This window comes from Anabrus simplex, chromosome 1 (assembly GCF_040414725.1).
Source record: "Anabrus simplex isolate iqAnaSimp1 chromosome 1, ASM4041472v1, whole genome shotgun sequence".
NCBI classification, from domain to species: domain Eukaryota; kingdom Metazoa; phylum Arthropoda; class Insecta; order Orthoptera; family Tettigoniidae; genus Anabrus; species Anabrus simplex.
The window spans coordinates 1,055,240,466-1,055,258,261 of NC_090265.1; the positions used below are offsets into that span (position 1 = coordinate 1,055,240,466).

The 17,796-nt window shown below is 38.8% G+C and overlaps 1 protein-coding gene across 2 annotated transcripts in view; it reads right to left on the bottom strand.

Moving 5' to 3' along the window:
* Positions 1-17,796, bottom strand: part of Aduk (Another Drosophila Unc-51-like kinase) — a 243,655-nt gene that overhangs the window by 101,145 nt on the left and 124,714 nt on the right. For both annotated transcript variants that reach the window (XR_011017586.1, XM_068225373.1), the window contains exon 4: positions 2,476-2,702. Coding sequence is in view for 1 of the 2 variants with exons in the window: in XM_068225373.1 (XP_068081474.1) it covers positions 2,476-2,702 (227 nt within the window). In the remaining variant the exon portion in view is untranslated. The remainder of the gene's footprint in view (positions 1-2,475; positions 2,703-17,796) is intronic.

Consider the following 17,796-nt stretch of genomic DNA (forward strand, 5'->3'; position numbering starts at 1 on the left):
CCAAATTCTTTAATCCCTGTAATTGTACATTTCAAGTTGTATTTCGGCTACTAAGTACCTGTTCTATTTGTTGTTACCTAATTTTGAAAAGAAAATATAACCTTGTTAAATTTTAAAATTTAATTTCTCTTTAGTAGCTTGAGACCTATTCACCACCCAGCACCTTCTTTCATGCTTAACTACCACAAAAACTCGGTAACAGCGACGATGGGATAAGGAAGGGTTAGGAGTGGGAAGGAAGCGGCTACAGCTGCGGCCTTAATTAAGGTGAGAAAGTGGGAAACCATGGAAAACCATCTTCAGGGCTGCTGTCAGTGGGCTTCAAACCCACTATCTCTCAAATGCAAGCTTATAGCTGCATGCCCCTAACCGCAGGGCCAGCTCGCTTGATAAAGAACATGGTAACGACTTATCTGGATATAGAAAAGGCATATGACAAGTCAGAGAAAGAGCCACATCCCAAGGCATTTGGTATAGAAAACATTGACGAAGGATTGGGAGATACAGATGGTATAATAATTTCGTGTGGCGATTTCTAGCCGAGTGCAGCCCTTGTAAGGCAGACCCTCCGATGAGGGTGGGCGGCATCTGCCATGTGTAGGTAACTGCGTGTTATTGTGGTGGAGGATAGTGTTATGTGTGGTGCGTGAGTTGCAGGGATGTTGGGATCAGCACAAACACCCAGCCCCCGGGCCATTGGAATTAACCAATGAAGGTTTAAATCCCCGACCCGGCCAGGAATTGAACCCGGGACCCTCTGAACCGAAGGCCAGTACGCTGACCATTCGGCCAACGAGTCGGACTATACAGATGGTAATAGCATGATATAAAACCATGAAAGCTGTGTCAGAAACAAAGTAGGTCAAATTGAATGGTTCCGAGTTGAGATGGGCTTAAAACAGGGAAGTGAATTGTTCCCTTTAATCTGCATAATCATCATGGATACAATTCTACATAATGTCAAAAAGGAGCAAGTAAAATCTATGCTATTTATTGACAACAGTTTAATTTGGGGAGATAATGAAGAGGAAATACAGACATAAGTTGATTTATGAAAAGAGAAGATAAATTTTGGAATGAAGGTTAGTGCTGTGAAAAGCAGGACTTTTATCATGGTGAGAGGTAACAGAACAGCCAAGAGAATGATAAGAATAGGAAATGAACCTCTTGAAGTAGTGAAATACTTGAAATATTTTGGCAGCTTGTTGTCAGAGGATGGAAATTTGGATGGAGAAATTAATTTAATACAGCAATCTGCAAGTTTCACCAATGTATGGAACAAGGATGTGCCTATGAAGTGCAAGAAGGTTTTATATTCATCGTATTTTAGACCTGTCATTTTGTTCCTCCTATTATGTGTTCCTTTTCTTATTCCTATCTTTCTATAGGACTTGAAATTTCTTTGTACCTTCCCAATACTTATATTATCCCAATGAGATCCTTTTCTCCTTTTGTGTTTGTCCTGTGTTCCTAATCTTTTACCCCACCTGTATTTATTTTTGTCATATTTCTTCCCTTTTCCCATACTTATCTACAGCTCCCAACTCAAAACTGAACATCTGTCAAGATGGTCCCTCAATGAGTATTGAAGCCCACCCTCCTGATGAAGACAGAAAACAGAAACATGCTAGTCAGGAACTGAGAAGTAATGGATGTAGAAGAACTGGGATTGATGAGGAGAGAGCCTATATATCTGAAGACGGCAGTGTATGAAAATGTGGAGACTGTCCTTGTCCATTTGTGTTTTCATGTTTACCCTTGTGTACTTTTCCTGTTGCGCCATCTTTCCACACTGACCTGCCATTTTGTTCATCCTGCTATGAGTTCCTTCTCTTGTTCCTATCTCTCTATTTGTGACCTATATTGACCTATGCTTCAGCAGCCTGGACCCAGACTAAGCAAAACCAAAGGAAGTCCAAACAGTCGAAATGAGGTTTTTGAAGAGCATGCAGGGAAAGACATGACGAGATAGAATACGATATGAGGAAATAAGGAAAAGAGTGAAAGTTTGTTAACTTCAAGAAAAGACTGACAAAGCAAAACTCAAATGGATAAATTCACAGATACAGTGAATGCGAAGAGGGCTATAGGATGGTCTAGAATGAGATGGAGGAGCTCTGTAATGGACTGTACTCAAACTAGAGAAGTCAATAGCAACATAGTGCTAGAAGAGGAGTGATGGAAAGATCGAACAAGGTGGAGGGCTTTGGTACACTACCCTGTCCAGAGAGAAGCTCAATGAAGAGTGAGTACGAGAGGGCATATGAATGTGTTTCAATGATTACAATACCAGGTGAAGTGGACAACAGAGTTGGTAGTAACGGCATATGGCTTGTGTTGTAGGGAGTAGAGTAACTATGTCTGGGTGGCAGTGGCAGGGTTCAGATGGTAGAACAGCCATACTGTGCTGTCTTTTATTAGTTTGGACACACAAAATTCCAAAGAGAGAGAAACAAATGGATTCAATATAATTACCTCAATAGGTGTGCGAGCTTTTATTTTTTCTGCTAATTCCTGGAAATGACTGGAAGAATATGGAGCCTTTCCAAAGAGACATTCATACATAATAACTCCTACAGACCACAGCTCCACCCTGGCATCGTATTTTCGTTTCAATAATATTTCAGGTGCCATATAAAGTGGAGAACCTCGTAACGAGCTGTTCTGCTCATCTGTAGAGAGGTACTGAGCAAATCCAAAATCTGAAAATTATAAACACATATTATCCATTTAGACATAGATTACATTCATCTGCTAAATCTCTTATAGGTTTCAGAACAGAGAACATGAAGGCAGTAACTACTAACACCATTGTGACATTGCAACAAGCCTGAAAAAATACTTCATGTTCTTGCTTTCTGCTCCAAAGAGATAACGACATGCACTGTTGAATGGCTAAGAAAAGAAAGTAGATGAAGTAGACGTATCTTATATCTAAGTTGTTGTAAGTTAAAATAAAATAGATTAACTGTACCAGATGCTTTACCAAAATATTGACCAAAAAAAAAACTGGCAACGAAGTGAAGAAATTACTCCAGAACTAAGTGGGAATGAATGAATGAATGAATGAATGAATGAATGAATCAATGAATCAATCAATCAATCAATCAATCAATCAATCAATCAATCAATCAATCAATCAATCCATCACTACTGATCTGCATTTAAGGCAGTTGCCCAGGTGGCAGATTCCCTATCTGTTGTTTTCCTAGCCTTTTCTTAAATGACTGCAAAGCAATTGGAAATTTATTGAATATCTCCCTTGGTAAGTTACTCCAATCCCTAATACCACTTAGTCGAGCAGTTTGTCTGCTTTCCCCCAAGTCTTCCCTGTGCAAACTTTGCAACATTTTTGTAACGCTACTCTTTTATCGGAAATCACCCAGAACAAATCGAGCTGGTTTTCTTTGGATTTTTTCCAGTTCTTGAATTAAGTAATCCTGGTGAGGGTCCCATACACTGGAACTATACTCTAGTTGGGGTCTTACCAGAGACTTATATGCCCTCTCCTGTACATCCTTACTACAACCCCTAAATACCCTCATAACCATGTGCAGAGATCTGTACCCTTTATTTACAATCATAATTATGTAATTAGCCCAATGAAGATCTTTCCTTATATTAACACCTAGGTACTTACAATGATCCGCAAAAGGAACTTTCACCCCATCTATGCTGTAATTAAAACTTAGAGGACTCTACCTATTTGCGAAACTCACAACCTGACTTTTAACCCCATTTATCATCATACCATTGTCTACTGTTCATCTCATCACAACATTATCAAGGTCATTTTGCAGTTGCTCACAATCTTGTAACATTTATTACTCTGTACAGAATAACATCACCTGCAGAAAGCCTTATCTCTGATTCCACTTCTTTACATCATGAAGGTCCAATAATACTACCTTGAGGAATTCCCCTCTTAATTATTACAGGGACAGATAAAGCTTTGCCTCCTCTAATTCTCTGAGCCACCTATTCAGACACTCTTTTATCTAGTCCAATTGCACTCATTTTTGCCAGTAGTCTCCCATGAATTGCCTTATCAAATGGCTTAGATAGGTCAATCCCGATACAATCCATTTGACCTCCTGAATCCAGCATACCGGTATCTGCTATATCTTGCTGGAATCCTACAAGTTGAATACAGAGTATGTCATAAAGCTTTCAAGAATGAGGCATAATACAAAAATGCAAACATAAGATTCTAATGCAGCTGAGGATGACCTTGTAAGAGGTCGAAACCGGTCCTATTATACATGTGATATTCTATCACACATGTGATAATAAATAAGTATTGATCAGGTGGAACTTTTCTTTCTTTTATGACATTTGGTGGCTATCAATACGGAACAAAAATGAAATTCATAAATCAGGATGGAACAGAGACATCGTGTCCAACCCATACCAGTCTATGAGGTTCTTCATCCATAGAGTTCGTCGTCTACCAGGACTCCTACGTCCTTCTATTCTTCCTTGTATAACAAGCTGCAGGATTCTGCACTTATCATTCCGCATTTTATGGCCGAAGTATTCCAGCTTCCGCCTTTTAATGGTCAGCATGACTTCAGTCTTCTTTCCAAGTCGATCCAACACCTCGGAATTCCGGATTCTGTCTGTCCACGAAATGCGAAGCATCTGTCTGTACACCCACATTTTGAATGCTTCCAGTCCTTTACAGAGGGCTTGAGTAAGTGTCCAGCCTTCTATTCCATAAAGTAATGTGGGAAAGACGTAGGCACGGACTAGACGGAGCCTTAGGTTCAGTAGTAGGTTGCGATTGTTGAGCAGTTTCTTCATCTGCATGAAGATGCTTCTCGCCTGTTCAATACGGACCCATATTTCTTGGCCGCAGTCCCATTTCTGGTTGAGGTAATATCCTAGATACTTGTATTGATGAACCCTAGCGATGGGTTCATTGTCGAGAGTGAGCTGCACGTGGACGTCTTGCTGTTTACTGATGACCATGAACTGGGTTTTCTTAATGTTAATCTTCAGTCCTCTGTTGTTGCAAGCAGTATTCACTTTGTCTAATAATAGATGGTCTTCTACAATGTCTGCTAGAAATACCGTGTCATCAGCATAACGGAGGTTGTTTAGACGTTCCCCGTTGATAATGATGCCTATGGTAGATGGTTCTTCCAGAGCTTTGGCAAGGATAACCTCTGAGTAAATGTTGAAGAGTAGAGGCGATAATACGCAGCCTTGTCGAACGCCACGGCGGATGTCTATTTCTTCTGACAGGTTTTCCTCAATCTTGACTGCTGCTTTCTGACCCCAGTACAAGTTGGCAATAATCCGAATATCTCAGTCGTCAAGTCCCATGTTCTGCAGAATTTCCATCAACTTCCCATGCTGTACTATATCAAATGCCTTTTCGTAGTCTATGAAACATGCATAGACATCCTTGTTCATTTCCAAGCAACGCTGGAAAAGTACTTGAATACAGAAAAGTGCATCTCTAGTCCCAAGATCATTCCTGAATCCGAACTTTGTTGCAGTTATCACTTCTTCACACTTTGCATGGATTCTGCAATGAATGATCTTTAAGAATATCTTTAGGATATGGCTCATCAGACTGATGGTTCTGTGCTCTTCGCATAGTCTGGCATTTGCCTTTTTGGGGAGAGTGATAAAAGTGGACCTAAGCCAGTCTTCTGGGATTGTTCCAGTTGAGTAGATTACGTTAAACAGCTCTGTCAGAATACTGATACCACTGTCGTCCAGGAGTGTGAGGAGTTCTGCATGCACATCATCAGGTCCAGGGGCCTTTCCATTCTTCATTTGGCAGATGATACGTCTCACTTCGTCCTTCAAAATGGCAGGACCTGTGTTTGTCTCATTCATGCCATGTTCGTTAGGTCTATCATCGTTGAACAGTTCTTCTATGGTATGACTTCCAGACCCTGAGTTTGTCAGTGATGTCAGTCACAACGCGGTTGTTCTTATCCACCAGAACATAATGCCCTCTATTACGATATAACCCAAGGCACTCCTTTACATTTTTGTGTAGATTGTCATTTTTTTGCTGCAGGATTTCTACCTCTTGACATCTTTCTGTCATCCACTGTTCTTTTGCAGCCAAAATCTTCCTCTTAATTTCTTTGTGCACTTGGTTGTATTTATTTATCTCTTGGTTTTTTCCATTTCCGCCGCTCATCCATGAGTTCCAGTATCTCATCGGTCATTCACAGTTGTTTCTTGATCTTTTTATCATGTGTTAAATGTTGTTTCCCCATGCCTGTTAGAATCTGTTTCATTTCTGTCCACAAGACTTCTATACCTGTATCAACATTCATTTTATCAAAACCTTTAGATAGGTTATGCTGAATCCTCTTACGAATCTCTTCGTTCTTGATCTTGCTCATGTCTACCCTCGCAGGTCTCGTGGTCTTACGAACTGTCTTAAAGCGCAGTTGGATGCATGCCACCACAGGGTTCTGATCCGATGTCTGCTCCAGAGTAGGTTTTAACCGATTTGAAACTGTTGCGGAAGCGCTGGTTCACCAGAATGAAATCAATCTGGTTTCGGACGATGTGTCCTGCGGTATCTTGAGGTGACTTCCAGGTGTAGAGTCGCCTGGCTGGTAGTTTGAACCAAGTATTAAGCACGACAAGATGTTCTTCCTGGCTGAACTGCACTACAATTTACGATTATTAAAATTTTATTAGTCAACCTATTCAATACAAATGATATTTGCAAAGTCAGGACTTACATCCTATTAAACTAAGGTCTAAAGGGACATGTTTCGCCCTTTAAAAGGGCATCATCAGCCTTTTTACATTCATGCTAAAGGTAAAAATCAGGATCCTGATTATCGATATAAGAAAAAGTATATAAAATGAGAATAAAAATTAGAATGAATATTATACAATATGTGCGATCATGGGTTCTTAAATGACAATTGACAATTAAAAATCATTTAAAATGTTTGCGAAGAAATAAGAGTTTGTATGGTTATTACATCAGCAATCTTAAAATGATCTTATAAAACTGTACAAACTAGGCCTTGAAAAAATGAATAATACGAAAGTCTATGGCTAAAGTTGCCATATCAAGGTTCATGAAATTCGGCTGGAAGCAACCTGATTTTAAATGGAGAGCAAATTAGAATCCAATGGCCACTCAAGACAACATAAAACCTCTCTCGTTGAAAAGTCGTAATGAAGCTGTAGTATGGCGCATGTAGATTATAAAGTTGTGTCCAATCAATCCATTAATTTCATATTTTACGAAGTGGGATTGCGGTCTCAGTATTTTTGTTGAAGGAGTTGTGAGAAGTTAACTAATAAGTGCCGCTGTACGGATTTTGTCAGCTCGTATACCAGTGGTTAAATGGGAACATTCTTATGTGTTGGCTGTAATTTTGAATGTGGATTGACTATTGAAGAGATATGGTGCAGAATCTGTAATGAAAAGGAGAATAAAAAGGATAAGAAGTTTAGAGGAAAAACGGTTAAATTAGGGGAATTGATATAAATTCAATTACTTACGTTCTCGGTTTTTGCGGTATGAACTTGTTGCTTGTATGGTCTCGGAACGAGTGAGGTTTGAATGGCGTGTGTTGTATCTGTGTGGAACTGAGGGAGGGGGGTGTGATGGATGAACGGAAATAGGCGGAGCGTTGAGCTTGCGCGCTATTGGCTGTTGAAGATGGGGAGTTAAGGAAGAGGAGTGTAATGGAGAAGAGGAGGTGGACGGAGGGTTTAACCTACATGCCGTTGGCTGTGGAACATTAGCAGGGGCGGGGATGGAGGGAGTTACTTTTAAGGGGAAGTTGGAATCTTTATTGGAAGTTAATTTGAGGTTTTTAAGGATTTTATTTAAATTTGGATTTAAAGATTGTAATAAATTGGGTAAAGTCTCGTATAGGGGATTTTTTTTTATTTCGACGGGATCATTGAGATTTAGGTCTTTGTTGTAATGTTGATCCAGATATATGTAAATGTTTTCTAATTCGTTCATTAATTTTCCTTTATCTACTATTTTAATGATTGTTAGGTCCTGTTCGATAGTTGTGAAATGATGACCTGTATCTTTCATATGTGAACTCATGGCTGAAAATTTATTATGTCTATTGGCATTATAGTGTTCCTGGTATCTAGTAAGGAAGCTCCGGCCTGTTTGCCCTATGTATGATTTTTCACATTGCGTGCATTTGAGCCTGTATATGCCTGAGTTTGAGTAAATACTATTGTTCATGTTGAGTGTATTGTGGTTGAAAAATAGGCTGTGATTGGTGTTTGTCGTCTAGAAGGCTGATGATGCCCTTTTAAAGGGCGAAACATGTCCCTTTAGACCTTAGTTTAATAGGATGTAAGTCCTAACTTTGCAAATATCATTTGTATTAAATAGGTTGACTAATAAAATTTTAATAATCTTAAATTGATGTACATTTTCAATACGGACCAAATATGAAGTTTGTAACATGTAATGTTAAAACCAACCAGGCTAATTATAACTTGAACAAGTATCTCAACCTAAAGGTAAAAATCTGTAATATAGGTAAAGACATAGCTTATTTAAAAGAATGTCTAAAACTAAAGTTGGTTCCAAGATTCTTGAGACATATTCAGAGAAAAGACATAACCACATCCAGTTTAACCAAAACGCAAAATAGAACTAATGAAATTTGGCTCAAGCACGAAATCAAAACATCCCACAAAAAGAAAATGCTTTTAAATTTACAGTTATACAGAACACATTTGGCAATATCTCAATACGTATCCCCAATAGAATGGAGCTCATTCCAGCTACATGTAGATTATAAATTAAACGATATCCTAAGCAGAAAACAAAAAACTTTGGACAAAAAGCTTGCACACTTAAAGGAGACCCAATTAAAATCATCCAATAGGAATGTAGAAATAATAAAAAATAATTTACTCTTCAACAACACACCAGTCATAGTTAACACGACAAAGACAAACTTTTCAGAACAGGAAATCGACCTACTAAGCAAAGGTCTAAAACATAATTGGCCAAGCATACAAAAAGAAAATGACATAATCAACACTGTAGCAGAGATCGAGTCTAACATTACCAATCTCCCTCCAGATTTGCAAAACGACACCAGATACGAAATAAAAAAGAAACTACCAACAGTCACCAAAGAATTAATTAAAACTTCCGACTTCAATCATACAAACGTAATAAAAAGTTTAAAAACGAAGATCAACGACAACAACATCATAGTAACTAAAGCGCACAAAGGAGGGACTACCGTATTATTAGATAAGAATGAATACATTACAAAAACAGAAAACTTTTTTACAGATGGGACTTTTTCAATAGTTAATAAAGATCCTACCACCAGAATCCAGCGAAATTTAAAAACATTGATAAAGAATTCAACTTTTTTACTTAATGAACAAGAACAACACAAATTATTCACCATGAATCCTAATATTCCCACAGCCAGAGCATTACCCAAACTACACAAAAAAGATACACCTATACGTCCCATAATTAATTGCAGAAAAAGCCCAACTTACAAGACCTCAAAATACATCCACCATTTCCTTAAAAGACACTACACTTTCAACAACAAATCCCCTCTGAAGAACTCGGTTGATTTTTGCGATCTTTTAAAGAAATTCAACCTACTCCCTAACCACATCATGTGCTCCTACGATATCACGAACATGTATTCTAACGTGCCAACAAAACGAACTGTAAACATTATCAAGGACAACCTATCCAAACACAGCAATCTCAGGGAACAGGGAACTGGAAATCAAGTAGGGATGACATAAAATTGTTAGTGTTGAACTGTAGAAATATTGTAAAGAAAGGAATAGAATTAAGTAATTTAATAGATATATATTTACCAGATATTGTAATAGGAGTTGAATCATGGCTGAGAAATGATATAATGGATGCAGAAATTTTCTCACGGCACTGGAGTGTGTATCGTAGAGACAGGATAGGAAAGGTGGGAGGGGGAGTTTTCATTCTGGTGAAAGAAGAATTTGTAAGCTACGAAAAAGTTAAAGATGAGACACATGAAATTCTAGGTGTAAGGCTCATTTCTAAAGATAATAGGCAACTTGATATATTTGGAGTGTACAGATCGGGAAAGGGTAGCACTGATGCGGATTCGGAATTATTTGATAGGATAGTCAGCTATGTGGGAAACGACATGGAAAGAAATGTGATTGTAGCGGGAGATCTGAATTTGCCAGATATCAATTGGGAAGGAAATGCGAACGACAGGAAGCATGACCAACAAATGGCAAATAAGTTAATATGGGAAGGACAGCTGATTCAGAAAGTGATGGAACCAACCAGAGGGAAAAATATTTTGGATGTGGTGCTGATAAAACCAGATGAGCTCTATAGGGAAACTGAAGTAATAGATGGCATTAGTGATCTTGAAGCTGTTTTTGTGGTAGTTAAAAATAAATGTGATAGAAAGGAAGGTCTTAAAAGTAGGACTGTTAGGCAGTACCATATGGCTGATAAAGCAGGCATGAGGCAGTTTCTAAAAAGTAACTATGATCGGTGGAAAACGGTAAATAAAAATGTAAACAGACTCTGGGATGGGTTTAAAGAAATTGTTGAGGAATGCGAAAACAGGTCTGTACCATTAAGGGTGGTAAGGAATGGTAAAGACCCACCTTATTATAATAGAGAAATAAAGAGACTAAGAAGGAGGAGCAGACTGGAAAGAAATAGAGTTAGAAATGGCTGTGGAAGTAAGGAGAAATTGAAGGAACTTACTAGAAAATTGAATCTAGCAAAGAAGGCAGCTAAGGATAACATGATGGCAAGCATAATTGGCAGTCATACAAATTTTAGTGAAAAATGGAAGGGTATGTATAGGTATTTTAAGGCAGAAACAGGTTCCAAGAAGGACATTCCAGGAATAATTAATGAACAAGGGGAGTGTGTATGTGAGGATCTTCAAAAGGCAGAAGTATTCAGTCAGCAGTATGCAAAGATTGTTGGTTACAAGGATAATGTCCAGATAGAGGAGGAGACTAAGGCTAAAGAAGTATTAAAATTTACATATGATAACAATGACATTTACAATAAGATACAAAAGGTGAAAACTAGAAAAGCGGCTGGAATTGATCAGATTTCTGGGGATATACTAAAGACAATGGGTTGGGATATAGTACCATATCTGAAGTACTTATTTGATTATTGTTTGGTCAGAGGAGCTATACCAGATGAATGGAGAGTTGCTATCGTAGCCCCTGTGCATAAAGGAAAGGATGATAGACATAAAGCTGAAAATTACAGGCCAATAAGTTTGACATGCATTGTATGTAAGCTTTGGGAAGGCATACTTTCTGATTATATTAGACATGTTTGTGAAATTAATAACTGGTTCGATAGAAGGCAGTTCGGTTTTAGGAAAGGTTATTCCACTGAAGCTCAACTTGTAGGATTCTAGCAAGATATAGCAGATATCTTGGATTCAGGAGGTCAAATGGACTGTATTGCGACTGACCTGTCTAAAGCATTTGATAGGGTGAATCATGGGAGACAACTGGCAAAAATGAGTGCAATTGGTCTAGACAAAAGAGTGACAGAATGGGTTGCTATATTTCTAGAAAATAGATCTCAGAGAATTAGAGTAGGTGAAGCTTTATCTGACCCTGTAATAATTAAGAGCGGAATTCCTCAAGGCAGTATTATTGGACCTTTATGTTTTCTTATATATATAAATGATATGAGTAAAGAAGTGGAATCAGAGGTAAGGCTTTTTGCGGATGATGTTATTCTCTATAGAGTGATAAATAAGTTACAAGATTGTGAGCAACTGCAACGTGACCTCGAAAATATTGTGAGATGGACAGCAGGCAATGGTATGTTGATAAACGGGGCTAAAAGTCAGGTTGTGAGTTTCACAAAGAGGAAAAGTCCTCTCAGTTTTAATTACTGCGTTGATGGGGTGAAAGTTCCTTTTGGGGATCATTGTAAGTATCTAGGTGTTAATATAAGGAAAGATCTTCACTGGGGTAATCACATAAATGGGATTGTAAATAAAGGGTACCGATCTCTGCACATGGTTATGAGGGTGTTTAGGGGTTGTAGTAAGGATGTAAAGTAGAGTGCATATAAGTCTCTGGTAAGACCCCAACTAGAGTATGGTTCCAGTGTATGGGACCCTCACCAGGATTACCTGATTCAAGAACCGGAAAAAATCCAAAGAAAAGCAGCTCGATTTGTTCTGGGTGATTTCCGACAAAAGAGTAGCGTTACAAAAATGTTGCAATGTTTGGGTTGGGAAGAATTGAGAGAAAGAAGAAGAGCTGCTCGACTACGTGGTATGTTCCGAGCTGCCAGCGGAGAGATGGCGTGGAATGACATTAGTAGACGAATAAGTTTGAATGGCGTCTATAAAAGTAGGAAAGATCACAATATGAAGATAAAGTTGGAATTCAAGAGGACAAACTGGGGCAAATATTCATTTATAGGAAGGGGAGTTAGGGATTGGAATAACTTACCAAGGGAGATGTTCAATAAATTTCCAATTTCTTTGAAATCATTTCGGAAAAGGCTAGGAAAGCAACAGATAGGGAATCTGCCACCTGGGCGACTGCCCTAAATGCAGATCAGTATTGATTGATTGATTGATTGATTGATTGATTGATCCCCGAAATAGACGAATTCATTAATATTTTAAACTTCGTACTAAAAAACAACTATTTCACTTTCAATGGCAAAATCTACCATCTACCAAGACGGCCTGGCAATGGGAGATCCCTTATCAGGCATCTTGGCAGACATATACATGGACTCGTTGGAACATCATAAAATAACTTCAAAAATAAAAGGGCTCAGCCTGTGGCTCAGATACGTTGACGACACATTTGCAACAATTGACAGTAATCTTAACAATAGCAACAACATTTTGGATTTTTTAAACACCCTTGATCAAAATATCAAGTTCACTAAGGAGGACGAGGTCAACAGATCCATTAACTTTTTAGACTTAACTATAACACGCGACAAAAACACATTTGACTTCCAAATTTACAGAAAACCCACCCACACTCCAATAACAATCAAAAATTCATCTATACACCCCAACTCCCACAAACAAGCTACTTTCTATACTTTAATTTACAGAGCTTTAAAAAATCCATTATCACCCAAGAATCTAAAAACAGAAATTCATTATATTAAAAACTTAGCAAAATTCAATGGCTTCAAAATAGAAATAATCAACCGAATAATTAATAAAATTGAATATAAACTAGCAACAAACCTCATCCCTGAAAAACCTAAAGAAATCTAAATTCGCCACCTTTACATACAATAATCCAGGCATTTACCAAGCAACAAACCCTCTGAAAAAACAAAACATTAACATTGCCTTCAAGACGACAAACACCAATCACAGCCTATTTTTCAACCACAATACACTCAACATGAACAATAGTATTTACTCAAACTCAGGCATATACAGGCTCAAATGCACGCAATGTGAAAAATCATACATAGGGCAAACAGGCCGGAGCTTCCTTACTAGATACCAGGAACACTATAATGCCAATAGACATAATAAATTTTCAGCCATGAGTTCACATATGAAAGATACAGGTCATCATTTCACAACTATCGAACAGGACCTAACAATCATTAAAATAGTAGATAAAGGAAAATTAATGAACGAATTAGAAAACATTTACATATATCTGGATCAACATTACAACAAAGACCTAAATCTCAATGATCCCGTCGAAATAAAAAAAAATCCCCTATACGAGACTTTACCCAATTTATTACAATCTTTAAATCCAAATTTAAATAAAATCCTTAAAAACCTCAAATTAACTTCCAATAAAGATTCCAACTTCCCCTTAAAAGTAACTCCCTCCATCCCCGCCCCTGCTAATGTTCCACAGCCAACGGCATGTAGGTTAAACCCTCCGTCCACCTCCTCTTCTCCATTACACTCCTCTTCCTTAACTCCCCATCTTCAACAGCCAATAGCGCGCAAGCTCAACGCTCCGCCTATTTCCGTTCATCCATCACACCCCCCTCCCTCAGTTCCACACAGATACAACACACGCCATTCAAACCTCACTCGTTCCGAGACCATACAAGCAACAAGTTCATACCGCAAAAACCGAGAACGTAAGTAATTGAATTTATATCAATTCCCCTAATTTAACCGTTTTTCCTCTAAACTTCTTATCCTTTTTATTCTCCTTTTCATTACAGATTCTGCACCATATCTCTTCAATAGTCAATCCACATTCAAAATTACAGCCAACACGTAAGAATGTTCCCATTTAACCACTGGTATACGAGCTGACAAAATCCGTACAGCGGCACTTATTAGTTAACTTCTCACAACTCCTTCAACAAAAATACTGAGCCCGCGATCCCACTTCGTAAAATATGAAATTAATGGATTGATTGGACACAACTTTATAATCTACATGCGCCATACTACAGCTTCATTACTACTTTTCAACGAGAGAGGTTTTATGTTGTCTTGAGTGGCCATTGGATTCTAATTTGCTCTCCATTTAAAATCAGGTTGCTTCCAGCCGAATTTCACGAACCTTGATACGGCAACTTTAGCCATAGACTTTCTTATTATTCATTTGGTCAAGGCCTAGTTTGTACAGTGTTATAAGATCATTTTAAGATTGCTGATGTAATAACCATACAAACTCTTATTTCTTCGCAAACATTTTAAATGATTTTTAATTGTCAATTGTCATTTAAGAACTCATGATCGCGCATATTGTATAATATTCATTCTAATTTTTATTCTCATTTTATATACTTTTTCTTATATCGACAATCAGGATCCTGATTTTTACCTTTAGCATGAATGTAAAAAGGCTGATGATGCCCTTTTAAAGGGCGAAACATGTCCCTTTAGACCTTAGTTTAATAGGATGTAAGTCCTAAAATTGCAAATATCATTTGTATTGAATAGGTTGACTAATAAAATTTTAATAATCTTAAATTGATGTACATTTTCAATACGGACCAAATATGAAGTTTGTAACATGTAATGAACTGCACTAGCCGACTGCCCCTCTCGTTCCTAAAGCCCAGACCAAATGGTCCGACCGTGTTCCTGACTCTGCCTTTTCCAATCTTCGCATTGAAGTCTCCGAGAATGATGTTCATCTCATGTTTTTTTGTGATGTCCAACACACTTTTGACCTGACTGTAGAATTGCTCCACCTCAACATCGTCTTTGTCAGCTGTGGGTGCGTATACTTGTATGATGTTTACATTGACTGGACTGGCCTGGAGCTGCAGTAGGGCTATTCTGTCTGAGTATGGTACAAAGTTCGAACAGCACGGTTTACAGCTTGCGACACGATAACAGCCACCCCCTGATGGTGATTGGTGTCAACATTTCCAGCATAGTATACAGTGTGCTTGCCTATAGTACACTGTCCTGAACCTGGCCAACGCATCTCGCTGATTCGCAGGATGTCTACGTGCATCTTCTTCATTTCATCGATGGTATTACCAATCTTTCCTATTTCAAACATACTTCTTGCATTCCATGTCGCAATCTTGATAGCTGACCTGGAGATTCTAAGTGCCGTCTGATCATCTAAGGTCTGCCGGGGACTGAGGGCCGTGTTTCTTGTGTTTTCAGCCATGTTGATTGTACTAGGAATAATTATAATGCAGTGGTTTTCCGTTGTCTTCCGCATCGCAGTATCACGTCTGTACCGCTGTTCCAGCTCCGCATATGACTATCTGATCTTGAGCCCTTTTGGCGCGTGAAGTCCTCTTCGGCCTCAAGTCAGTTCTGTTGAAGCTGCAGCCTCCAACAAGACGGGTTCCAGTGGCATTACCTCCACTGAGGGCCATCACCCTCCCTGGGGGGCAGTTCCTCCGCCCGAAGCCGTTGACGCCCCCAGGGGAGCCAGGTTAATTAACCACCACCTGACATTCGGCATGGAGTCGTTGACTGCATGGTCTACTCCGTTACCATGGCAAGAGAACCTGGCAAACACGTCTAATATAATCAGAAAGAATGTTTTCCCAAAGCTTACATGCAATGCATGTCAGACAGGCCTGTAATTTTCAGCTTTATGTCTATCACCCTTTCCTTTGTACACAGGGGCTACTATAGCAACTCTTCATTCATTTGATTTAGCTCTTTCATGCAAACAATAATCAAATACGTACTTCAGATAGGGTGTTATATCCCAACCCCTATATCCCCCGAAAGCTTATCAATTCCAACTGCTTTTCTAGTTTTCAACTTTTGTATCTTACTGTGTCATTGAACCTGATATTTTATTCACTGAAATTGTGAATGCTGTCAATCATTTGAAGAACAACAAAGCCCCAGGTATGGATGGTATTTCGGGAGAAATGCTGAAAGTGATGGAGGAGGAGGGCATGCCTGTTTTACATTCGGTATGCAATATGGTGTGGAAAACTCGTGAATGGCCCAAGGACTGGACAACATCAATACTAATCCCTCTTCACAAAAAGGGGTCTATAAGGGATTGTTCCAATTATCATACTATCACATTAATATCCCATGCAAGCAAAGTTCTGCTCTACACAATAAATCAACGCCTAAAACCATTCCTGCAACTTCAGATATCCACAGAACAAGCAGGCTTTGTTGCAGGTAAAGGAACATGAGAATATATACTGAACATGAGACAAATAATTGAGAAATGTCGCGAGTTTTATGTCCCTGCCTCATTTGCTTCCTGGACTAAAAAAGGCCTTTGATTGTGTTATGTGGGACAAGTTGTGGCAGGTGCTAAAGGAATTTGGGGTTCCACTGCATTTAATATAATTACTGAAAAGTCTGTATAAAAACCACGCAGCAACCATAAAGGTGGATGGTGATCTCTCAGGCATTTTCAATGTGACAAATGGAGTAAGGCAAGGTTGTATATTATCACCTCAACTCTACAACATCTATGCAGAGTGTGTCATCAAAAGAGCCCTCGATGGCTGGAATGGTGGAATCTCGATTGGTGGCAGAAAAATTAATAACCTGCGCTTTGCAGATGACACTTCCCTCATCGCTGGTAGTGAAGAGGAACTCCATGACCTGCTTACAAGGGTGAACACTAGTGTTCAGTATGGTCTAGAGATAAATATCAACAAGACCAAACTAATGGTAGTTGATTGGCAAGGTCAAATCCAACTTACAGGATGCCTAAAGGACCTGGATATAGTTAAGGAATTTGTATACTTGGGGTCTGTCATCAATGACACGGGAAGCTGTGATGTTGTTGTTTGAGTCATCAGTCCATAGACTGGTTTGATGCAGCTCTCCATGCAACCCTTTCCTGTGGTAACCTTTTCATTTCTACGTAACTATTGCATCCTACATCTGCTCTAATCTGCTTGTCATATTCATACCTTGGTCTACCCCTACCGTTCTTACCACCTACACTTCCTTCAAAAACCAACTGAACAAGTCCTGGGTGTCTTAAGATGTGTCCTACCATTCTATCTCTTCTTCTCGTCAAATTTAGCCAAATCGATCACCTCTCACCAATTCGATTCAGTATCTCTTCATTCGTGAATTGATCTATCCATCTCACCTTCAGCATTCTTCTGTAACACCACATTTCAAAAGCTTCTATTCTCTTTCTTTCTGAGCTAGTTATCGTCCATGTTTCACTTCCATACAATGCCACGCTCCACACGAAAGTCTTCAAAAACATCTTTCTAATTCCAATATCAATGTTTGAAGTGAGCAAATTTCTTTTCTTAAGAAAGCTCTTCCTGGCATGTGCTAGTCTGCATTTTATGTCCTCCTTACTTCTGCCATCGTTAGTTATTTTACCACCCAAGTAACAATATCATCTACTTCC